Raw genomic sequence first — 26,744 nt, 5'->3', positions numbered from 1 at the left:
CATGAGATCCCTGCAAGGATATAATGCAGATTCAACAAGCTAGCTTGTGTTAACAAGACCATTTTTTTGTCAAACAAAATTAAGTCCACTCTAATTACAACAATTACCTTGAAAACAAGTAAGTTAAAACTAATTATATTTACCATGATGGATAATGCCATTCTCTAATAAAGCTTGGCCAAGATGAACACCTTCTTCAGATCTGTGTATCTCTCCAATTTCCAACAACCAGGACACAAATTCACTGAATTAAAAACAGATACAAAAAAAAAAAAAAAAACCAAAACCTTTAAGTGTCATACCACCACATCTACTACATTTTCCAATCAGTTACTAGTGTTTCTTACTAGCCTAATAAGTGATTCTTAAGCCTTATGATCTTCAGAATGCCACAGTACCTTTAAAAAAAAAAAAACACTAATTTCAACTTTTTTTATTGAGATGTCTTTTATTTTCTGTTCAGAAGTTTTACCTTTGCACATGGTGCACCATTAGCAAGTTTGCTGACGATACCTAGCTGGGAGGTGGGTATCATCCACTTTTTTAAGTGGAATAAAGCAAATTTGATGCTCTAAACTGGGCATTTCAGAGACAAAATCCATTAAGCAAATTGGTAATTATTTATTTAAAGAAACTATTCTATTTAATGCATTTTCATATTTTCAACATACCTTTGCAGTCTTGTCCCTTGAAAAAACTACTTTGGAGTACAAGTACCCATAAATTTGAAGAGATCAGTTTCCATTTTGGCTAGATTCTGGGAGGCAAATAGGCCTAACAGACATTACAAATAAAGCATGGTTTCTGCAGAATCCCAAGTAGGATTTAAAATGTAGTTTTAGCTCATTCAAATTTATGCTATAAGATGCCTATAATACCTTCCAAGAAAGCATTTGGGGAAAGTGGTTAATTTCCTCTTCCTGTCTTTGATGAGATTCCCTTGTTTGCACATCATTTTGTACAGTCTTTCTCCTTGCTCAGAGATCATCACCCAAGTGTCTTGTTCCACGCCCAATTTTAAACCTGCCAAAAATGCATTAAAATTTTATGAAGTGATATTGCCATTATATTTCAATATCTTTCCTGAAATGCAGAAGCAATACCAATATTTTACATACAAAAACAGTAAAGTAATTGTTTTCCATTATTTTTCTCAGAAGTAAAATTGAAACCATTGATACTGCAGTAATAAATACACTGTGATTTTCAGATTTCAGTATATGAACATTTGCAAAGGAGTAGTCACGTCTTCACAAGTTTAAAAGAAAAGGGCCTTGGTTTTGCTCTTACCGTGTGATAACAAAAATGTTTTCATATAAAGGAAAGTTTTTCAGATGTCCAATAAACAGTAACTAGTTATCTGTCACACATTTGTTAGTTTCGCATAAGCTTAATTCACCCCTTTTCCACAAAAGCATTTACATAACTTGATGTTTATTTGCTTCAGAATATTCTCAACAACTGAAAGCTATCAAGGGTTTTAGTTCAATATTTCTTATCGGGTTTTTTTTCCTGTTTCTCTTCTTGAAAAAATCATATTTTCAGAGTAACACATGATCAACAGTTTTTGTTCAATTATGCATCCTACTGGCCACTCACAGAAGCTTGTGCTTCCAAGGAATATCACACACCTTCATATCCCATGTGCTTTCTCCATAAGCAATTATTAATTCTGGACAAACCACACATTTCTGGAATGTCTTATGTATCTGTTCTCAGTTTCTGTTCAGGTTTTCACATTTTTAAAACTATAACTGTACACAGTAAATGTGATTAATAGTCTGCCACTTCTTTAATTCTGAAAAAATAGGCAGAAAAAATGTACCTGTCGTGAGACAAAGCTAACAGATACAGGAAGGTCTCTCATTATCCATGAACCAGATAGTGATGATGCCACACAAACAGATAAAACCTAATTTATTCCCAGGAAAACTACTACCAAAATAAAACTTTTGGAGTTTTGTAGGATGTTGATGGTTTTATTTGTATTGACTGTTTGAATCAGGTCATCATAGTATCATCAGCCTTAAAGATTATCACCTTTTAAATAAATTTCTAACTTGCTGGATGCCTCAGATTGTTACAGGAAAGCCCCAAAGCTGACAGAAAGTCTTCCTAGCAAAAAGTTTCTGATTCAGTTTGATTCCTCCTAGCAAGAAAATACCATCTATAAAGTGGTCCTAGTTGATAACTCAATTACAACCGCTGAAATCTCTGCTGAAGTACTTCATTCGGGACATTCTCTCCCCTTTGCTCAGCTTCTGCTATCTGCATCCCAAATAAAAGTAAAGGTTGAGTTTCCCTAAGTACACTGAATCTCTGAGTCTCCCAGCATGAACAGCCCAGCAAGCCCCAGCTACAATGGCACACTCAAGCTGTATTTCCGTGCCCCACTCCTGCTCCACATGCTGTATTTACCTGGTCTGCAGATCACTGCAATCTGCCATTCTGTGTGAGACGTGGGGCGAACAGCATCACTACGAATGAATGCATGGGCATGTACAGCACAACCAGCATGGAGCCGCTCACGAGTCTCACTCCCAGCCCAGATCCAACAAGTGTGCCCCCTTGATTTAGCTGGTCTCAGACTTGCAAAGGAGATAAAGCACTGTTCTCACATGTGCAGTCACTTAGATTTCAGTGTAATTGCCTATATATAGACACATGAACAGGCTCCATGTCTTATTAAGTAAACATACAATTAAAGCATCCTTGTGTCAACAGTGAATGGGAAAGTGTTTATAGCTACATTTAGATATAGTATTTGAATTCTAAAAAGATAGCTGGTTCCCGAGTGATTTGGCAACCTGTCTGCAATTAAGTTGATGCATCCTGCTTTGTAAGACATGTTTATACATATTAAAAAAATGACATATTAAAAAAAATGACTGTGCTAGAGGAGACGGATAAATTTATAAGTTGACAGACTAAGAGAGATATTCAATAAATACTTTCTAAGATTTTGTGTTGCAAAATGAGTCTAAGTGTGTACCGAATCCTATTCTGCTCTGCCCTGCCCTCTTCCTCTTTCTTTCATGGTTGTCTCCTTGATGGCAAACCCACTGCAAACACCAGGATTTTAACAATTCCCCAAGTCATAGGATGCTAAAATCCTAGGTCACGGCTTGACCTTTGGAAGGCTAGCTCAGACCTCAAGCTTGGCAAGGTTTAGCTCTAACTCACCTCTACTACCAGCTGCTCAATAGTATAGTGTGAAATAGTAAGAATACACCAACATAAAATACTCTCACTTACTCTTTCTATTTCTTACCTAAATGTATCAAGAGTCTAAGGAAGCCAAGAAACTTAACACTAGAGTGGGATTTTCAGACAGCGCCCTATACAGAAGCAGACAGTCCTGGGGTTTGTTGTATTTGACACCATCTCTAGCACACTGATTTTTAATTTGTCACTTTAAAATGTGTTGCAGTTTAGGCCTGCTCAGGACCAAGCTACACGTCCTCTCACTCAGTCACCCCACCCTCCAAGGGAACAGGGGAGAGAGAACATAACAAAAAGGCTCGAGGTTTGAGATAAGGACAGAGAGAGATCATTCAAGTTACCATCATGGGCAAAACAGACTCACCTTGGGGAAAACTATTTCAATTTATTATTAATAAAACCAAACTAGGTTAATAAGAGAGAATAAAAACAACTTCCCCCTACACCCCACTCTTCCCAGGCTTAACTTCATTTCAAATTATCTCCACCACCTCCTTCCCTGCTAACCCAAGCAGCACAGAATGGGGGTTAAGGTCAGTTCATCACATGTCGCTTTCTGCTGTTCCTTCCTCGTCAGGGAAAGCACTCCTCACATTCCTCTCCTGCTCCATCGTGGGGTCCCTCCCATGGGCTACAGTCCTTTAGGAACTGCTCTGGTGTGGGTCATTTTTTCCTCAGGGTGCAGTCCCTCAGGAATGGCTGCCCCAGTGCAGGCCCTCCATGGGCCACAGTCTCCTCTGTGCGTGGGGTCCTCCACGGGCTGCAGGTGGACCTCTGCTCCAGCATGGACCTCCACAGGCTGTGGGGGGACAGCCTGCTTCACCATGGTCTTCACCACGGTCTTCACCACAAGCTGCAAGGGAATCTCTGCTGGGAGTGACTTTACTCCTCCCCCTCCTTCTTCACTGACCTTGGCATCTGCAGCCATTCCTCTCACAAGGAATTCTTCACAATTAGGCTCAGGCAGATGCCTCTCAGGTTCTCTTCACATCTCGTCTCTTCACTTCTCTCAGCTGGGCTGGGCAGTTTGGGCCAAGTCAGGCCCAGATGGCCACCCAGTGGGAGGCCAGAGGGTGAGGGCCACAAAGTCCACAAGGCTCACAGTGGGATAGAGTGCACCCTCAGCCAGTTCACTGATGACATTAAGCTGTATGGTGCCATCGACATGCTGGAGGGGAGGGATGCTGTCCAGAGGTACCTTGACAGGCTGGAGAGGTAAGTCTGTGCAAACCTCATGAAATTCAACCAGGCCAAGTGCAAGGTCCTGCACATGAGGTGTGGCAATCCTAAGCACAAATACAGGCTGGGCGGAGAATGGATTGAGAGCAGCCCTGAGGAGGACTTGGGAGTGCTGGTAGACGAGAAGCTCAGCAACATCCAGCAATGTACACTTGCAGCCCAGAAAGCCAACCGCATCCTGGGCTACATCAAAAGAAGTGTTGCCAGCAGGTCGAGGGAGATGATTCTCCCTCTTTGCTCTGCTCTGGTCAGGCCCCACCTGGAGTACTGCATCCAGCTCTGGAGCCCCCAACACAAGAAGGACATGGACCAGTTGGAGAAGGTCCAGAGGAGGACCACAAAGATGACCAGAGGGCTGGAGCACCTCTCCTATGAGGACAGGCTGAGAGAGTTGGGGCTGTTCAGCCTGGAGAAGAGGAGGCTCCAGGGAGACCTTATAGTGGTCTTCCAGTACCTACAGGGGCCTTATAGGAAAGATGGAGAGAAACTCTTTAGCAGGGCCTGTTGTAATAGGACAGGGGTAATGGTTTTAAAATAGAGAGAGGTAGAATGAGAATGGACGTAAGGAAAAAAATTTTTACAATGAGGGTAGTGAAACACTGCCACAGGTTACCCAGAGAGGTGGTAGATGCTCCATCCCTGGAAACATTCAAGGCCGGGTTGAACGAGGCTCTGAGCAACCTGATCTAGTTGGAGATGTCCCTGTTCCGTGCAGGGACCTTTAAAGGTCCCCTCCTACCCAAACTATTCTATGATTCTATGATTCTGTTCTTCCATTTACAAGACAATGGAGGCACAAAACAATGGCTACTACAATAGGCCACGGGAAATCTACGCAGACTGGGAAAAGAATACCAGATCTAACCACAAGGTCGTATTTTCTTTCAATATCAAGGCTCCAAACATCATTACTGATTAGGATATTTTGGCTTGCAAATTAAATTAGCTGCAGAAGATGATGATGCGTCATCTTTCCTTGGTTCTACTTCATGCTGGGTTCACCTTGAATACATGAGGTTGCTTATGGTTACACTGGAGATCAGGATTATATATCATCCAAATATTCTTCCACCGTAATACAGTTATTACAAAAAAATAGTTGTTTGCTAATGATGATTTCTTACTTTCTTCGGTAGGGGAGAACACAGCAAAGATGGGGTTGTATGTATGTTCCGTGCCATTTCATGTTGGATCATCTGCATGAAGATCCAACACAAAATCTACTCAGGTCAGTTGTGGGAACAGAGAGTGCAGCACAGCTGTCTGATATTGAAGAATTTGAGCTATGTCCTTGAACACCACTTGCTCAATAACAAAAAACAGCAATTAGAACAAGATAAGTAAATACCAAAGGCAAAAATAGTAAAGACAACTAAAAATCTATAACCAATCCAAATGAAGTTTAAGGCGCGTGAACAGTATATTGCTACCAATTGAATGAGATGATTAAGCGTGTGCATTCCACGTGTAACTGAGAAAAGATATAAAAGACTTAGGCTGATGGACAATAAAGGCCTCCGGTACACCATCCACGGAGTCCGTGTCCTTAATGCAACAGTCAGTGATCAAAATGTCCAGTCACAAAAGAGAATCAATGCATACAAATCCCATGAAGCATTTAAGATAGGCCCTCATATACCACAAACCGTAATAGCACACAGGCCTCAATGAAATCATTACAATTTGTACTGGTTGAAGATAAGCTGTAAAATCATAGATTAAATAATCAGCCCATTTCCAAAACAGTTTTCACTACCAGCATATATGATTCAAGCCATTATGCCTTTCCCAGTACAAGGTTGATTTATTTTTTCCAAGTTGGTATTCATAAACCTTCAGCCAAACGTGACAGTGCAAGTTTGCCTAGCAGATAGTTTTGCTTTATATCTCAACACAAAAAAAAAAAAACCCAGCATGGCTTTCTCGCAAAGTAATACAACGGAGTTTATTAACCTACCTTTTCTTCTCTCTCGCTCTTTCAAAATAGCTTCCAGCCATTCTTGCTTCTCTTCAGGGGTTTTAGCCATGCATACAAACCATTTGTTCTTTGCTGTGTTGTGGATCTTCCAGCCATTAATAACAGTGTGGCCACTGCTGTGATAGTCAGCTGGGAATAGAGAAAATGGCTTCAGGAGAAACAGCTCTTAAAAAAGCAATAGTTATTATAATTTTTAAGAACTCTTATCATTATAGATAAAGCTTAGGAAATGTAGAAGAATAAAAACAAATGTAAAGTTATCTGTGCCTCTTGTGAACTATATTATAAGTTAATGAGCTGTACTTTCAACTTTTAGTAAATAATGTCCTTTTTAAAATATAACAGACAATTCCTAGTGTGTGGAAGAAGGTACAAACTCAACACTAAAGCAGGCAGAGTCCTATAAAAAAAACATATCACAGTACTTGGAATATTTTTTTTTCTGATAAACTGTAATAAATAATTCCTTTAAAAGCAGCATTATGATTTTGTCCCTTAAATTACTCAAAGCTGCTGTGCTGATTGAATGATTTACTATTAAATCTTTGAAAAGACTAAATATACAGAGGGAAAAACACAATTTCCATTTGAAGAGTAAGCAAATCATATTAATTTGATGTATCTTTACTGGTTACCTGGATAAAGAAATATATATACATTTACTTGTTTACAAAAATTAAATATAAAACAAGATTCACTATGACCTCAAAAAAATGCACTAACCAAATGCATATGTTTTTAAAAAAAATTTCTAAACCTATGTTCACTGTGCATGTTACGGGAGAGAAATAACAATTGCTGATCTTAGATATCTTGAACTTCTGATTTGTAACTTGTAAACTACTATGCTATAAAAAGCAGGTAATTTACTACTTATTACTCTGTCTTTACGTACATAACATTTGATTATAACATGCTGGGCCATAAATCTTATTCAGAAATTACCTCTCCAAAACTAACACCCTTGAATAGCCTTCACTATATGAAGAACCATCTGCATTTCCTGGGGGAAAATTTGTGAGGCATATGTCTCATGATCACTTTTTTTTTTTTTTCATAAAATACAGATGAAAACTAGAACTAGCAAATATTGTACATAATATTAAAAAATCAAAGGTCAACATTCTCTCACCATGAACTTTCATTAAGAGGCAAGAAATTCCTAGGGCCAGCTCTGAACTACTATAATAAATACAGAGCCTTTTACTTTGTATATACTTTTCATAATTCAGCCCTGTTTTGTATAACGAGATGGGATTTTCCAAAACTGAAACCCCTTCTGAAATGCTTGCTAAAATTTATCATAAATCTCAGCAGACACGCTAGTATCTTTTCAATAACTCTGCATTTTAATTAGATGGAAAGCAGCCAAGCTTTGTATACTGGGCTGGGAAATGTCAGGAACTACTAGAAAATCATGAGACTGATGGCTAATTTCTAAACCAACAAAACTTTCTAGTAATCAAAAGTGTTTAAGAAAGTGCAACCAAGTTTATGACGGGGAAAAAATGTAGTAAGTTATTTTTGCAACATCATCTTTATACCAGCTACCCATTTATCATATTTTTATTCACATAACCTATGTATAATATCTTTTGTCCCTTTAAAACCACTGTTTCTTGAAAACTAGCCATCATATCATTCATGTACTGTCAGAAAAATCAGACTGAAAAGCCAGGGAAAATAAAGAAGTCTCAGACAGAAGCTATCAGCTGACAGACGGCAGCATTTTGGAGATCAGAGGCAGGAGGCTACTGATCGTAGCTACTAAGGTAGCTATCACCCAGTTTTGCAACATTAACCCATTCCACTGATGCCCAGCTTGACTCCAATCTCTGCCTTTAACTGCAACACCCCTGCTTTCTCTTTTCTCCTCTTGTTCCCCATGACTACAATCCACCAAGGCTCCTGTCAGCCATCTGTTCTCCCCAACACATCCATGCTCATGGTCTCCTGAAGAGCATTTCAGCATTACACTGTCATTCCATATAAACTCATACCTTTTTTCAACTGGCTATTGGACAAAATCTGGTCAAGAGCCACAGATGTGCTGGCCAGCCAGGACGTATGAGGTATGACTGGCCAGAGGCACAGGATATACACACACTCTTCACTGCAAGGCAATCAATCACAGCTGCCAGTCAGGTTAAAAGAGTGATTTGCAAACCCAAAATAATAGTTAGAGAAGGAAGAAGAGCATGAGACTTCAAGTGGCTCCATGCAAAGTCAGAACAAGCATGCTTAACAAATCATTAAGTGTCCAACTTCCCAAGAAAAGGTGATGAAAGATGACATCATCTTCTAATGATACTTGGTAGTACATTAACGCTTGTGATTCGAGCTGTAGTATACTGTTCAAAACTCAAGACTCAAACCTTTGAGAGATGCATAACAAGCAATTTGTTACAGCCATAAACAATAGAATTTGTTTCTTCCCTTAAAAAACCTAAACAGAAACCTCTGTACTGAAGTACATCTACGTTTCTCAGACTTAAGGTTCTTAGGAGCACTGATGCTTAGAAATATCAAGGAAATAATTTCTGCGTAGTATCAATTCCCTTCCACCTCTGTATACTTTTTGAAGCAGCCTCCGGTTACTATTATCACGTAGTGTTTTTTCTGTTTCATGCCTCATTTCAAGACAACAGGGGATAGAATTAAGATAGTATAAGCAACCATATATCTAGTATTTCCTAAGTCTCAAGTGCTTGTCTTCAAAAACTAAATAACATTCATGGCTGGTTAATGCCTTTAGAAATACACTTTCCTTTCAAAATTGAATTTTAAAAAATGAATAGAGAAAAAAACTATACCATCACAATATACCTTAGAAATAAACCTCTGTAATACTTGCAACTTGTTGTGTAGCCCCATTGTTTTAAGAACAAAAATAGTCCGCCCTGATAAGTAATATGCATTCCACTTTAATCAGTGCAATCAAAAAAAGGCAGAGTGCTTCACGATGCTGAAACAAACAAGAAAGCTTCCACCAACTGCACGGCTCAGCCAAGGCCTAATTTCATCAAAGAAAAATTGCTTTGTTAATTTCTGTAGGCATGTCATTAGCATGACAATAAACCACACTGGGAATCTGTTCTCATATTTCTATGCTTCTACTTACAAACAAGGAAGACTACATTCCTACATCTATCAATGCTGAGAGCAAACACCCTACATTTCCTTATACCAAGTGAGCAGAGGATCCCAAAATCTACAGTACAGAACTGTGGAAGTGTCATCTAGACTCAAGTCTAGACCCATGAAGAGCACATGAGAAAGAGTCATGCCTAGATATGAAAATATAAGCACCCTGCACTCAGAGCTTACACTCTAAATTAAGAATTATGGATACATAATAGATTATTAAGGAGAATAAAATAATACAGTATTTTAAAAAAGCACATGCAAAGCTAAAGTAAATGAGGCTCAGACGACCAGATTACTACATTTGGGAATGAGATGAGACAAAAAGGATGCAGGAGAATAGTACTGGGTTACAGTTCAAACGCAGACGACTACAGAGGATGAGAAACAAGACATCTGGGTGCAACAAATGAGAACAGTACAGAAACCAAGACAGAAGAAGGTTAAAGAAGGGCATCATGATCTGAGGGAAAGAAAAAGTATCACTGTGAGGAGAGGGAATGCACTTCTGACTACAAGGAAGGAAATTTTTTTTTTTTTTAAAAAAAAGGGGAGGAGGTGGCAAGAAAAAGGCAGAAAGGTGCCACAGGCCAGAGAAAAAACACAGACATTTCCGTATTTCAAAGAGAACTACAGAAAGGAGGGATGAAATAGCAGTAGTTACAAGAAAAAGGTATGTTAGTATATTGGACAAATTGAAACAGAGAAGGCGGGAAATGTGGGTATATGGGAAAAAAAAAAAGCAGGTAAGAATAATATAGAAATAAAAAAAAAACCAAACCAGTAACTGATGTCTCAGAAGTGTGGAAAGGAGGAGGGATTTTAGAAAAGTTGCATACATAAAAGTGACAAGATTTGATATGGGTCAGGAGAGCAAGTGGGAAGGAAGTATGATAGCCTCCAGTATTGTTTGTGAAGCTATAGGAAATGGAGATGGTAGCAAAATTTCCTGTGTCTGGAGGAAATTAGACTACTGGCGTCTGGAGTGGAGAGGAAGACGATTTGTGCTTAGCCAAATTATACTTGGAGATTCATTGAGGAAGAAAACAAATGAGCAGGAAGGAAAATGGACACTGTGAAACAGATCAAGGACTAGATAGCAGAAACAAGCAAATGAAAAAAGCTACAATGGAGTTGAGAAATACAGGAGAGACATGGAAGGAGGAAGGAAGAAATACTTGCTAAAGCCAACACTAAAAGCGTGGCAAAATATGGGATTGGAATTAATGAAAGTAAAAAGTTAGCAGAATTCTTGGAATATTCCTCAGGAAGAAGATCGTGGGTATAAGCCTCTGTGGCCACAGTAACATCAAGAGTTACAAGTAAAGAGATGCTGTCTTAGAAAGTGACATAATGGAAACAGGAAAACTGTGTTTTATTTCTATAGCATATGTAAGGATGATGAAGGAAAGTAAGTGAAAGGTAGTCAAATAATACATGATGTAAAAGACTGAAACACTTAACTGCCTTTTTTGCAAAAACAAAACAGTAAAACTGAGATTTCATACAAATAAAGCTAGTAACAGGGCATGAAAAAAAAAGCCAGAAAAAGGAAACAGCAGGATATAGAAAATTGGATAAATTATATTCAGGTCAATGAAGCTTGATGAAATTCACTGTAATGTGCCCATAGATATCTCTAAACCACTAACTAAATCAGTGGGCCTGGTGAAGGACATAACCCCAAACAGATGTCAAGGAATTCTTACAAAACATGTCTAGTAAACAAACAGAATGAATCAAGTGTGACCCCACAGTGCTCTACACCTTATATTTAGCATTTTGCAATAGTTTAATCAAGAGTTTAAATGGTTTGGTAATAACATTGCTTGTTCATGGAACCAAGGCAAGAGGCATTGCAAGAGCTCTGGGGAACACGACATGAACTGTGAAGGCTTAATAAATTGTCGAAATAGTAAGATAAAATTCAGTACAGAAAATAAAGCAATTATTAGGACCTACTCTCAGATATTAACACAGTATAAGATATAACAGGACAGGCACGAGTACGGCACAAAAGGATCTGGTGTGGTATTCTGGAACACAAACTAAAAAAAAAAAAAAAATAATGCTCTCGGAAAAGCCAAACAATCCCGGGATTAGTAACAGGCATCCCATATACAGCACTATAGTAATTATTCTGTTCTACTTGGCACCAGCAAAGTTTCAGCTCTGAACACTTCATAATACAAATGAAGCGAACAAATGGAAAAAAAAAAAAAAACAAAACAAAATCTCAAAGGACACAAAAAACCCTAAAAAACTTAGAAAACATAACCCATTAAAATGGTTGAGAAATTTAAAAATAAGATACAGAGGACAGACAGAACAGCCTTCAAATAAACTAGTTTGTTGCAATAAGAACAATAGTCAAATTGTTCTCCAAGACTATCAAGGAGCACAAGAAGTGAGTGAACTATTTTGAAAACAAGGAGCTCAAAATCAAAAAAAAAAAAAAAAGAAGTCTTAATTTTTAAGAAATATTTAACTTCTGTGAAGGACTTCTATGCAGCTTACTTAAGCAGTACAACCCTTGTCATTAACGCTCAATTTTAGAAAGAAGTTACATTAAGAAATGCTTTGAATCCATAGTAGATGTAGGACAAATCTAATGTTATTTTAAAATCAGGAGAAGTAATACACAACTCACAGAAATTTTCTCCAGACCTACATATTTGCAATGCCACTGCCAGTTTCTCCTATTATTTTTTAATTTTATATTAAAAAGCCCAAAATATATCAGGTTTTCTTTATTAATTGTACGAGAAATAATTGTTAAGGTCAAAGGTTAAACTCAAGACTCTAAAACAAAAATTTACATTTGTAGAAATATTTTGGGTTTTCACTCTTGTAATGTATGTCAGGAAAATTTCAAGTAATCATATGGATTATATCCCTAAAGGTATTAAAAAAAAAACTCTTCCTTTTTTCTTAAACACTTATGTTGTAATTTCAGCATTTATAGTGTTTGAGTTTTCTTTCCAGCAGAGGTAATTTTTCCATTTGCTTTTACAAATATATCACATACTTAGGGATAACCAACTTAGAAGTGCTGGAATGCTGTGAAGTGAAGTTAAATATACTATTTCAGCTGAGCAATAAATGTCACCTTATTTTAATACTCCATTCATGTTAGCATAAACTTGTCATCTATGACCGCCCAGCTAATAATGTATGAATCCAACCATGTATGAATCCAACTCATGCAGAAGTAGAGTTTTGATATGAGCAGACAGTCCTTTTAAAGTGGCATCTTAACCTTTCTTTTTAAGTACAAGGAGCAGCCTCCATTATCAAAGAAATCATGAAACTGCATTTGATTCCATCACCTTGAAAGTCTGCTCTATAAATGAGCAACACAAATATACTCACCTGTTCCATCATCTACATTCTCTACTTCCATCACTTCTGTGTTTATTCTGCCCCGAAAAAGGTAACGATGGCCATCTGTAGACGCTTTGCTGTTCTTCAATCGCCTAATAAAAGAACACAGGAGGATGTCATTCACCACATTTTGCCATGATTCTGCAATGCTACCTGTACATGTAGTATTTAAAGACTACTGTAAGAATCACAGCCCATTTATACATGTGAAATTCAACTATGGAAAACGTTGCTGAACGGGACACTGCTGATGCTAAAGCAAAGATGCTACCTCTGGTAAGAGTAAGCTGCAAATTGTTGGCTGATACAAGAGTTTATCAGGAAAGAAAGCCTCATTCTGTAAGTGCCCAGTTCAAAGACTAGTGCTTATATGCCACTGCCTGCCATCAAAGACAAAATACTGCATTGGGAGAATCTTTCCTGCTAACTGATTTAAGCCTCCTTATGCTACTCAAGAAATTCAACACAAGGGTAGCATGACTGAAAAACTTTTGGATATAAATCTTGACCTACACACATTAGCCTCATAATTTGATTTTATGCATGGAAGAGCTATGAAGACATTTTTAATTCCTCACATAAGGCTTAATCAAGAATTATAATTAAGAACTACCGAAATCGTGAAGTTGTTTCACAGTGACATATTCCAAAGTGCTTTGTATTCCTATAACTCTGCTCCCGGTGAAATCAAGGCTTTTTGAGAATCCCAGTTCTAGGCAGCTTTTCCCACCTCAGATTAGCCAGGGATGATATTCTGTCCATTTTGGTGTGTAATGATAATTAATACTGTATATCAAACCAAGTCAGTTCCTGAGAATTAATGATCATCTGAATTCTGACCTTCACTCACGCCAGAGAGGTGCCAGTCTTCGGAAAATGCCCTGCCACTCAATAATTACTATCTACTGAGTAACTCCACTATAGTATAAGTTTCTTATTAAAAAACTGAATAATACATTTTAAAAACCGAAACGAAACAGAAGCAAGCATAAAGGTTTATTATCACATGTTTTTTCTCTCCAATAACTCTCCTTTGTACCTATGAACCCTAATTTAGCAATCCACATTTATACAACTCTGCAGAAAAAGGATGCTTAAGAATTACATAAAATATCGCGTACCATAAAAATAGGACTTTTGTAAAATTTCCAAAATACAAACCTCCTGTGTGCGACACTCTCTTTACCTACTTGCCAATTAATACTTAAAGTATGTTGCTGGCATATAATCAATTCATTTTCCACCATAAACCCTGGTGGAAATTGAGTTATTCTCATGTCTGCAGAGGTGTCACCATGGTACCAGCCAATGTAGGACATGATTGCTCAAAACTAAAGAAACTATTGACTTTTCATGTGTTTTGAGATTTTCATCCAATAGTGCATTTTAGCGAGAATGTCTAAAAAAAAAAATATGTAATTTACTGCTTGACAAGTAAAAAGATACTATGTAATCAGTAATTGTAACTGCCAGACAACAAAATAGAGCAAAAATGTGAAATTTTGGAAAGAGCATGAGTTTGTACTGAACCAGTCTGCATAAAAATGAAACTGAGCAGTTGCAGAATTATATCCCTGAAATAAATTCAGTATTCAAAACCAGGTTTAATCACAAAGTTCTTAAACAGTTCATACCTAACTGTTCCAAGAGGTCTGCAACCTAAGCAACAGTCGAAACTTAAAAATAAAGGACTGAATCAGTATAGCTAGTGAAGTATTAATTATCTGTCTTCTCATACGTAATCCTTCCTGTTAACAGCGTAATCTACAGGAGGAAACTATTCACTGGGGAAGATTTTTCAGCCTCCCTCAGGGCTAGCCAGAAGCTTCTTCAGTAGTAATACACTGGGAAAAACAGCATTTCCAGTCCAGTCTGAGTAAGGTCCTGGTAGAACAAGCTCGGCAGCTTTACAATTTAGATAGATTCTTATAATGCATTCTTGATCAGTAGGGTCTATGGCTGCTTTCCACTACTACCACTTTCTGCTTTCCACGCCACTTACTGATGAGTCTGATCTTCCCAGATATTGGTTCAGCAAGAAGCTCTACAGGTGCTACAGTGAATCTAACCACAAGTCTACAATTACTACAGGAGGAGAGAAAAAGGATATCGCTCCCCTAGCCACCTGCTCTTATGTACGACATCACAAATATGAGTATAAACTTATTTGGAAAAATATTTTTTAAAAGATTTTGAAAAATACTTTCAAATTATGAGTCCTATGCAAAAACGCATGTGAAAAATACCATATATAAACTATATATGATAGCAGACAACAAGGGTTCCTAATAAAATTTTAAAGCATCCATTAAAAAATGGTCTCAGATTCATGCATTTTATGCATAAATTTCCATTTACTTTCCTGATTGTAGTTGTGCATATAATCTGAGGTTACAACTAGACTATACAACAGATTGATACTGTGGTACACATATACAGGTGTTCTGGCCTCTATTACCCAACTTTCACATCTCTTCCCTTTCATCCATCCCTACCAAGAACAGGCAGCAAGAAGGGGACAATAATTACCCACTATTTCCCAGCTAAAACAATGGAGGGGGAGGAAATCATTATGGCATCAAGCTGCGTGATCAGCCCTTTCATCCTCAAGTTGATGGTGCTGGATGCTCCCACATGCTGGGCTGCATGGCCAACTACCTTCACCCGAATACAGCAAGCATACATTTTGCTATTAATATTGCATTTGACCATCCTCTCATGCACAGCCTTCAAAAGCAGCTGGACCAGGATCCATCCTTTAACACATGACCACTGCCAAGCCAGAGCACTGATCAAAACAAATGGGTATTACAAGTGGATTACAAATTGATATTACAGTGCACTCACTTGGATGCCACACACAATCCAGGGCATTGGTAAAAGCCAGTTGGAAAAACAGGATGAAAGTTGGCTATCAAATATGGAGCTACTCCTGAACAATCTTATAGCACTCACTCTGATCTGATGGACATGGCTGTGGTGATGGCAGTACAACCCAGATTTATGAAGCAATAGTTTCAGCAGCTGCAGTCAGTTTCCTTGACTGGACACTGAGGTCAATGGTGGAGTTTCCTCTGACATCACCCACAAGCGTGCAGAGGCAGAGGCAAAGATAATGGTATTTAGCAGGGCTGTTAGAGAGCATGCTCAAGGTCTATCATGTATCTAGGAACCTATCAAGGATCTATCCAAAGTCAAAGCAGTTTCAAACTCAAGTGATTTCAAGTGAGATGCCTGTAAGTAGGAGAACTCTTATTTTTCAGAAGCATAAGAGCACCCAACATTAATGGCAAAAGCTTGTTGCTGAACTATGGAATCGCTCCTTGCAATGCAACAATCAACTGCTTTCTGTCTGTTTTCCCTGATTAGAAATACAAGGCTTGAAACTCTTGAATCTGTAGAGACTAATTTTCTAGCATAAGCTACAATACTAATTTGTCTGAACTAAAAATTCAGTTGGTTTACCCTTCCTAGAAGAGAGCGAGGTCATCACACATAACCTGTTGTGGAAGACTGACAAAACAGATTATTTCTCCCTGTACTTCACCATTTGGAGTCTGCATTCATAAAAATTTTTTCCAATGTTTGAATTAAATACATTTTTCTGTATTTCTGGGTTATAGCTCGCCTCTAAAAATGCTGACTTTTATATTGCAATTTACTGCAGTAAACACTTCAGTGTTGTTCAAATACTCTTATGAAACACCATACAGAGGATTAGCTCTACTGTGAGAAAAAATACATTATTTTTCAAAGTATAAATTAACCATTTACCTGTGCTTTTTTTTGCAGTAGACCAAAAGGTTATCAAAAAGAAAAAATATCCTCTCTTGGATATTTCCTGCTGAAATTTTCAGTAGTAGTCCACTTCGCAGCATTTCCGTGCATGTGTCTGTGATGTTGGACCCCTACAACCAAATGGAAACAGATTGGTTTTTATTCTGTGGGAACTGAAGGATTCTGCACCAATTAAGGAAAAGCTTCTTATACAAACTCACAACTGTAATGATTCTCTGGAAACACCAAGAATAAAACTCATGGTAATCTATTACATTGTAATTAAATAACCATTTCTAATGTTTACTTGACAATGCTTAACACCAGCTTTGTATTCATTTCGTATTGCCATTAACTAGGGGAGAGGGTTTGTGGCTTTTTTGACAGATAAAGTTTAATCACCACAGTTTCCAAATTGCATTACATCTGTGCATGAGACCTCTCCTGAAAAATCAGGCCAACTTTATACAATAATTCTTATCATCAGTAACTTTACTATTTAGTCAGAAGTGTCTGAAAATAGGGCTTTAGAATACATAACCTATGCCAAGATGAACTTGGAAGCTGAAGCAACCTAGAATTTGAACATCATTAACAGTTTATACTTCTACACCAAATCAAGCTAAACACAAAACCAAAAAACAGCAAGATTTAAAATTCAGACAAAGCTAATAGTGGCACGTACAACTAAGGCTGTCTAGTATACTTCCTCTTACCATACTCTGAAGACATCAGAATTTTGCTAAGCTTTAAATGTTTGGGATGAAACTTCCCATGTTTCATTTTTGCTTCAGGCAAATCATTCTTTCATGTGAAAAGAGGCAAGCATTTTCATAAAGGTTTTCATTGAAAAAGAAGCAACTTTAACAAAGCATAGCATTTTCCCCAAAATATTTCTATGAAAAAGTCCTGGCATTTCCATGTCTTATAAAGAGAAATTTACCTCTCAAGGAAGTCTGCCTTGAATTCAGATGTATATTTTGCTATTCTGAAAATCCATGCTCCTGTCCTCATGGACAGAGCTCCTGTCCATGTGCTATATGCACCCAGCCATGTGGTCCTATTGATAATGCTGCGTGCTGTCTGCATCGAGCACACGCCCATGGCTCGAGGAGTTTCCTATCTTGAGGCAGTCAACAGTAAGCTTGGAAAACCTGCAAAAGCCAGGACTTGCCTTTCATCTACACATGTTCTGAATGACTTATGCCTGCAATAGCTGCAGTTACTTCCTCTTCTTGACCTAACCACAGTCGCCCAAAGAAAAATGCATTCCATTAAGAGCCAAGAAGCAATCATGAGTCCTGCTCTCATCTTGCTGTTCATCCTCTGTATGTCACAGCACTCAATATTAAGCAATAGCTCAGATGCTCTTCTAAGGAGAACACGGTCTGTTTACAGATATGATAAGAGATATTGCACAACCATCACACTGGAACACAATTCAGGTCTCTAAATAAAAACATTCCAGTATCAGTATGAACTAACCACTCCTGCTTCCATTTTGGATCAAAGGAGCCAAAAATGAATGTCATCTATAGCCAACAGACCACACTTCCCCTCCAAAGACAGAATAAGCTCAAAAAGCTGGCATACTAATTTTACAGTTTTACTTTAAACTAAACACTGGAACACCTTAAAAGCACACTCAGTAATACAAAGTAAGAGTACATTAGGGCTGCACTTAATGTTTGCTGACCACAACTCCAGAAAAGCAGGTCATTTCTTTCCATTTTATTTCACTGCTTTTGTGTATTAAAAAAAAAGTAACTGATACCTTATGCTGCTTTTACAGTTTGCTGGAACAGTACTTACAAACAATTTGCATTTTAAAAGGCTGGATATTTTTAAAGGTTTTTGGCTTCTTTTTATTGAAGACTTCAGCTTTGCTGGAAATTCATAATTTTTTGTGGGGAAGCCAAAAAAAATTCAGCTTAAGGATTAAAAACTGTTTCAGCTTTCTAGAAAAGGGTGTATCTTTTCACAGAAAGGGTTTTATGAAAACATTTTGTCTCTTTTTACTGAAAAATTTCATTTTCACTGTAGAAAAACACAACCTTTTCACAACAGTCCCAGCAAGATCTGCTACTGTGCCATCATCATGTCATAAAATACCATATTTTATACATATTTTAAATGCATATAATTCAGGCTACTCGAATTATCAGAATTTGCCTCATTCGTGATTCAAGTTCAATACTGCAATATGACAGCAAGTATGATCTGCATCACATTACTACCCCTTTGTTATTGTTTTCCTCTTCATTTTCCTCTTTTTCTAACATAAACTACTAGATTATGACAAAAAAAAAAAACATTCTAGAGATATTTTTTCCCCTTGGAAACCTCCCGTCCAAATACTGAACAGTGTTAACGTCAGTTATTGGCTACCTTTTGACAAGATCACAACGCATGCTGGTGTGGCCACAGGTCAGTGAATATTGTTATTGCTGTTTTATTTGCTGAAGTTCAAGGGAATAAGATAACAGGATCAGAAGTCACATCTGGCTGTCCTACATAACACTGCCAGTGCAGAAAAATCCCTTGCCACCTTCTTGCCTATCTAACACTGTTAGGGTCAGCCTATTCCTAGAATCTGGGTGGGCATGGAGCTGAAAGGGACAAAAGACAAAGGCCATATAATGTAAAAGTTCTGCTGTCTCTACACCTGGGGTGACCACTCCTCTCCACCACTTACCTTAGGGATGGAAAAAGGGCCCAAATAAGGATAAAGCAAAGAGTACACAAGCACTGCCATATCCACCATGAAATTCAAAGGAGGACTGACAACTATAACATTTTCTGAAGGATGTAGCTACACCTTGAATCTCCACATGGGATTACAGCAGGATCATCAAGCTACAGTTGATATCCAGCCCAGTAGGGTAATTCATTTATCCAACTCCAAGCTGTTCCTCTCATGGGGGAAGGTTCAAGGCTGCAGTAACGGATGAGAGGTCGTCCTTGTCCCAGAAGCAGGCAAGGGTATCTACTGCACAGCTAAAACTGAACTACACTACCTACAAGCAATACTTTTGGAACAAGTATTACCAAAACCTTCTAACACAAACATGTTTTCATTAAAAGTTTGAATTGAAACTACCACAGAAATCTCAAATACGATCAATTTGAACCTGAAAAGTAATTTGCTATTTCAAAGTTTTCATGAATATGTACATTTATACTTAGTGCTTGCAAGGCAAGATCACATAGTCGCTCAACCTAAATGTAAAATCACTACTGCTGTGCTACAATTCATGTTTCTATACATTTAAAGTACCTGCAATTAGAGCTGATGGGGTATTTTCAGTGAAACCAGCATTTTTATAATACATCAATTTGAAAATGCAATGTATTGTAGAAAGAAATCTATTTTAATCACCTTCCAATAAAACATATAAAGGATTCAGTTGCCACCAAGGCAACAGCTCAGACAAGAGGTCTGCAATGTGGGCTACCATGACCATATCATAAAATAAATGAATTTAAAATGTACTGGAAGGAGAGAGACTATATGCAAGAAATTTAAAACAATATCTCCTCATCCTTAAGTAATTAAATACTCATCTTTGACATTAAAAAATGACCTTTATTATCTTGATATGAAAAGCAGCATTTGTTGGTTTTATTACAAAAACTACTTATCTACATATTCTCGGCAAATTTCAGTCAAACATGAAGGTCTGACCATACTGATTCAGTGGCCAGCACAATAACAGAAATTACAGATATTAACTTAGTCTTCAGTAATTGCACGTGGGCATAGGAAAAATAAAATAGGGGAAAGGGATAAAAATTCTGGCATTTAAAACAGAAATCTCTATTAAAATGCTACTTGATGATATGACAGAATGGAAAGCCACAGCATAGTCCATGCTATTGTCACTAAGTTGGCCTATGACTCAGACTGAGTTGCTCGGTTTCCAGCTTACAACAAATACAACAATTTTATTTTTTCTTCTCTCACTGAAACATCCACGCAAATTTTACTGACAGACTCCTTCAGCTGCTGAGCCATTCTCCAGCTGAGACAGCCACCTACACAAATACTGAATTCAGGCCAATAAATTAAACCACTTAGGAAATTAAGTGAGAAAGTCATTATACTCAAAATTTTCTTTCTTGAAACAGATGTTCCATTTTTCCATGAATTTGTATTTTTATCATAATAAACACCAGCTTCATTTTATGACACTTAAGTATAGGAATTCAAGTCATGCTTTGATCAGATTCTAAAAATAGTCTGTATTTTTTTCCCTTTCCTTCTAGTTGGGGCCAAGCAATGTGCTAAGCATTTCCTTCTGGAAGGAAATTCTCCAAGAAGTTTGCCACTTTATTTTTAGGCAATGCAGAAAACCAGATGTTTATTTAATTAAATCCACTCTCATACGTTGCATTCAGAGATTTTTGGTAGTTGTTGGGAATCATTCAAAATACTGTTAGCTCTTATACATACTCTGGAATTCTTACCATTTCAAGGACTAACCATATATTATGTTTGAAAAGGATGCGCACATTAAGATCAGGGCAATTTTGCAAGATTGGGCACCCAGTGGTTGCCGTATGATGACATCAAACCCGATCAACTCAACTACAATAAACACCATATAACCGTAGTGAAAACATGCTGTTTTAGGACAATGTCACTACTTCAGAGTTCAAACACAAGTGAAATCCTAAAATTAAATCTAGGGGGAAAAAAAAAAAAAAAGGAAAAAAACAAGGTTGGAAGGAAATTACTGATTACTATGTTACGGTTCACAGAATACATTCAGAGCACAGAAAGAATAAGTCTATGTTTCGCATGCTTCTGTCCATATTGTTACCCTTCCTTACTGTTACTTTTCCTTGTTAATATATTTTCAACAGCAAACATATTTACTACTGTATATTTTACTAAGGATTCATTAATGCAGGAAAGTGGATTCCCTTTTCAGGCTTAGAAGTTTGTGAACAGTCAGTTCTTAACCAACTTAAATGACTAATAACGCATTGAGTTAATAATACTGTAACTTTACACTTGAGTGTGTTCATTAAGATGCATTTGACAAATATCTATAAAACTCAGGCACTGAAAGCAACTAGAAGAATTTTAATCACTTTAGTGCAGTAGAAGACTTAATTGAAAAGCTGAAAATAATAGAAGGAATAATGTTGGTGATAGTCGATAAGGATTATTTAACAAATTTCCTTGCCATAAAATATTTAGCAACGTAAGCACTTAACTTGCAATTGCTTCTATCATGAAGTTATTGCACAAGCATGTCTAATGCATTTTAATGGTCACATAAACTAATCTTTCCAAGTTATTGCTGATGACAGCAAGTTCAAGCTAATTACAAAAAGAAACTTATTTTCACCTAGTCCAAAAAGCAGCTGTTACGATATTTGCTTCTTTTGGAAAGTGTTAGGTCAACTAGACCTCCTCTCAATTACAACATTTAGAAGTTTACTTTACCTCAGTAGTCCTTTCTTTTTCAAAACCCTGCCAGCAATATCATGGCAGGAGTACACGCTACCTGTCATTTGTCTTTAATGGCTTTTTTAAAAATTTATTTAAGATTGAGGATTACAATTAAATGTAGAAAGGCTTGTCTGAATACAGACCAGCAGTCATACAGCTTTGTACTTGCTAAAATTCCCTCTCTTGAGGCACAGTGATTTTTTTTTTAATGTGTTACAGTGACAGTCCTGTACCAAAAGACTACAGTGCCCTGAACACTGGCTTAAGTCTGTTCAGTAGGGCCTGTTGTGATAGAACTAGGGGTAACAGCTTTAAAATAGAGGGAGGTAGATTTAGATTGGATATTAGGAAGAAATTTTTTACAATGAGGGTGGTGGAACACTGGAACATGTTGCCCAGAGAGGTGGTGGATGCCCCATCCCTGCAAACGTGTTGGACTGGGCTCTGAGCAACCTGATCTGGTTGGAGATGTCCCTGCTCCTTGCAGGGGGGTTGGACTAGAGGACCTTTGAAGGTCCCTTCTGACCCTAACCATTCTATGATTCTATGATTCTGATTCTATAAGAGGATTTCGGTGCTCTAAATTATACCTTCCTCAATTATAGAAATTGAAAGGCAGTTCTTGAAAATGCTGCTACACAGAAAAAGAAAAAAAAAATACCTTAATTGATATATTTCAAATCCCACAGTGCACTAAGAAATACAAAGAATTTTGATTAAAGTAAAATAAGTGGCTTAACCATGTCTAGAATTAATCAAATCTTCCCACACTACTCAATTGACAACAAACCAAAGGTTTGTGGAAGTCCACAGATCAGGAGATTTCACGTGGAGTAGAGAAGGAAATCATTTTGCAGTGTCATGGGCAGTATTTAGGGGGTTCTTTGTTCAGTGTAATTTTTATGCTTCTTTCAGATAGTGGCTTGTTCCACTGAACCCTTCTGGAAGGCAGGGGGAGACTGAATCCACTGCCGCAGAAGAACAGCACATCCTTAGATACAGCAAGTTCAAAAAACAGCAAGTGTGGTAACAGCAGGAGAGGCAGGGAGGGAACAGAGCTGCATAGAAACAATATTTTTTGTTTCTGCTGTTTTATCTATTACTATGAATATCTCCTTGAAAATTGACTATTCTAGTCAATATTCTAATTTTCAGTTGTCAGACTTCTTGGGGACCTCTGTTAGTTAAAGTCCAGGCAGGTCTATCTCAAAGCTTTCTTGATTCAGTGTCCCTAACCTTTTCTTTTCTCTGCGCTGTACAAAGGCCATTCCCCACTACATAGCTGAAAGATCAGGTCTCATTCTATCAGACTGAAGTGCAAAAAAATACATTTTTCTTGCTACATTTTGAAGCCAGCAAGCCTTCCACAAAGATTAAAGGGATGAAATCTCTTCCTCTAGTTCTTCAGCAGCTCTCAGGAAGAGAAGTAGCACATCTGAGTAAAGTATTTAAAAAAGCAAAGAACTACTTGCATGTTGAAATTCATGTCTTTTAAAAACTGTATTATATTCAAAATTATTTTTAAAAAAATATATGTATATTACTTGCTTTATATTTCTTTTACTGAGACTTCACTTACGTTTCCCTCCCATCTCAGCGCAGGCAGCTCAGACATTTCAATACAAAACACCCAAGGCAATTTAAATATACACCTGTATGTACATCTATCTTTCTGGATAAAATAATTGTAGTGCTCAAAATAATACAAAAGGAAGATTTCATGCTACAACTACTTGATCTTGTTATCTAGGGGAAAGGGTGTCTCTTCTAGTTACTACTGAAAATTCTAACTCAGGAACCGGCCTATGATTTCTTCACAAAACTAAAGCATTAAAGCTCTTCCATTTGCAAACTATATTAAAAAAAAAAAAATCTTACACAGAGTCTATTGAACACATTTGTACTAGTTTAGCTCAGCTAATAGCAAGGGACTACCTGCAAGCCGACAAAAACAAATGGACTCAGTGTTTAATCAATAATAAATAATCTTTTTTTTTTTTAATCAGATAAAATGTTGTTAGATAGGCATTGACAGCAGTAAATCAGAGCAGCAGTTAAATTAGGTTTTATAGACGTGCATGTGGGCATACATACATGTTGATGAGGGCTGGAGCACCTCTCCTATGAGGAGAGACTGAGACAGTTGGGGCTGTTCAGCCTGGAGAAGAGGAGGCCCCGAGCAGACCTTATAGTGGCCTTCACTACCTAAAGCGGGCTTATAGGAAAGATGGGGAGAAACTCTTCAGCAGGGTCTGTTGTGATAGGATGAGGGGTGATGGAATAGAAGGAGGTAGATTCAGATCAGACATTAGGAAAGATTTTTTTACAATGACGGTAGTGGAACGCTGGACCAGGTTGCCCAGAGAGGTGGTAGATGCCCCATCCCTGCAAACATGTTGGATGGGGCTCTAAGCAACCTGATCTGGCTGGAGATGCTTCTTGCAGGGGGGTTGGACTAGATGGTCTTTAAAGGTCCCTTCAAGTCCAAACCATTCTATGATTCTATCATTCTGTGTAAATGATCAACATTCCAAGTCAAACACTAAACATTTGCTCTCTTTCCTGGAAGTGTGCTATTTTATATAGCTCAGTTATGGACAATACTTAATTTACAGAGTAGATGCCAAATAAAAGCTGTGATTTCACAGAACTGAGGAGTTGACAATATCTCAGAATTACAAAACCAGTCCAATACATGTTTGTTGAAAACTGTTACTCCCTCCTAAATATACAAAGCAACAAATCTTATGACAGTACCTCCCATCCTTCAACATGAGACTGCCATTCTTCCAAAAACTCTAATTTTTCCATTTGTCTCTTGGCTTCATTTATGTTGGAACAGACAGCTTTCATGGCCTGGAGGGCTTCCATTAGTGCTGCATAGTCACTGTGCTTCCTTGGAGTCCGCTTCAGTAACTCCTATTTACACATTAAAAAGAAGAAAAAAAGAAAGAAAGAAAAAAAAAGAAAAAATAAAAGAAAGGGAAAAAAAAGAAAAAAAAAGGAAAAAAAAAAGAAAAAAAAAGAAACCTGTGTTTCATCTCTAAATGTACATTACAGGAAGCTTAAATTCCCTAGGGTACAAAATCAAAAAGTAGTCAGACTTCTCTTTTGCTAGGTGGAAAAGTAACAAACCCTCCAGCATTGTGTCCTAGCAGGAGACTAAAACTCAGAGAAATACATTACTAGCAGTAAAAATAATCATTACTTAGGAAAAAGTTTGTATTTCAGCTACTTTCTTCCCCAACAATGTTTCTTCATGTTGAGCTTTGGGTGTTGTTTTTTTTGCTTGTTTGTTTTATATATTCCACAGGATAGAATGGTTCAACAGCAAGGATAACAACTCTGCTTGAAAATGTTAGCTTACTCATGTCAAAATTAACACCTGCCTTTCCTGGAACTCAGGGCAAAAGCCACGTTCTTTTAGCTCTACGCTATTGTTTAATCTAGAGCAACACAACAGAGCACTGAACAATATCTTAGGTGACTCACTGATTTCAGATGGTTACTGGTAACAGTAGCCCTACGAAAAAACAAAAGTGGAGTTGCCAGTATTCATCTGAGATTTCCTGTCTAAACTATCACCTACCCATTTGCAGCTGGACCGACTCTGGACAGCTTTCAGCACGTATCCTGGCTGAGTAGGCTCCTTCTGGAGCCCTAACTCTGCTGTTTAAATGTATTTAACTCTGCACTTAAGGGTATTTAACATTAATATACTTATATCATTGCCCCAGAGCAATTCCTTAGTAATTTTCCCCTGCTTTGTCTGTAGATCCTTCATTCAAAAAACAGAATATAAAAACAATTTCTAAATAGGCCAAGGGAACCAGCCTAACGCTACGGACACCTGGAATGACTCAAATCTCATTGCAATTATGACATTCTTTACCTTGCTTTAAAAATCTTTATTTTAACATGTTTGCTTTTAGGTTTTTATGTCAGTGCAATTAAATATACCTCAGTGCATATGCCTCATAACTGGCAATATTTCCCATCTAAACTCATTCATGCATTGTGAAAAATACTATTCAATAATAAGGTTTCAAGTAGCTTCTAGAATAGAATCTGCTTTGGCTCTTCTCTCACAGTTTGAAACAATAAACAATATTAAGTCTACTTTGTTAAGCATAAATTAATTTTAAATATTCACTTTCTTGATTACTGCATTATTTTATTTCCTAACATGCGAAAAAATTCAGTAACTCAGAGGTCTGAATATCTAATATTTATCAGCATATTTAACATTTTCCTTTAAGTTTTAAGTTGTAACAGCAAGATAAGAATAAACATACAAATGTGCATAGAACCACTTAGAGCATCTTACTGTTCCTCTACAGTTTTTCTTACAAATCATTTTCACAAACACTTTTCATTTACAGTTTGATGACTGTAAATTAGAATCATCAAAGCATGTCCCTAACAAACTCTGTTATCCGAAGCATTTTAAGCAAGGACCTGGTCAAACCTAGCTGAAATCAGTCTCATTAAACTCCTTTAAATGTCTCACTTCCGTTCAACAACGGAGAGGCAACCTTA

General features: G+C 37.4%; 1 protein-coding gene across 1 annotated transcript in view; it reads right to left on the bottom strand.

Annotated features, from left to right (window-relative positions):
* PREX2 (phosphatidylinositol-3,4,5-trisphosphate dependent Rac exchange factor 2) overlaps positions 1–26,744 on the bottom strand; it is a 182,900-nt gene that overhangs the window by 98,428 nt on the left and 57,728 nt on the right. The window contains exons 7-12 of the mRNA XM_086740922.1: positions 24,963–25,124; positions 16,742–16,875; positions 12,956–13,059; positions 6,419–6,568; positions 879–1,023; positions 144–244 (exon numbers count right to left, since the gene is read on the bottom strand). Of these exons, the coding sequence (XP_086597048.1) occupies positions 144–244; positions 879–1,023; positions 6,419–6,568; positions 12,956–13,059; positions 16,742–16,875; positions 24,963–25,124 (796 nt within the window). The remainder of the gene's footprint in view (positions 1–143; positions 245–878; positions 1,024–6,418; positions 6,569–12,955; positions 13,060–16,741; positions 16,876–24,962; positions 25,125–26,744) is intronic.

This window comes from Chlamydotis macqueenii, chromosome 2, assembly GCF_036417535.1.
Source record: "Chlamydotis macqueenii isolate bChlMac1 chromosome 2, bChlMac1.mat, whole genome shotgun sequence".
Lineage (NCBI taxonomy): Eukaryota > Metazoa > Chordata > Aves > Otidiformes > Otididae > Chlamydotis > Chlamydotis macqueenii.
The sequence above is the reverse complement of the archived record's forward strand: the minus strand, read 5'-3'. Positions and strand labels throughout refer to the sequence as shown.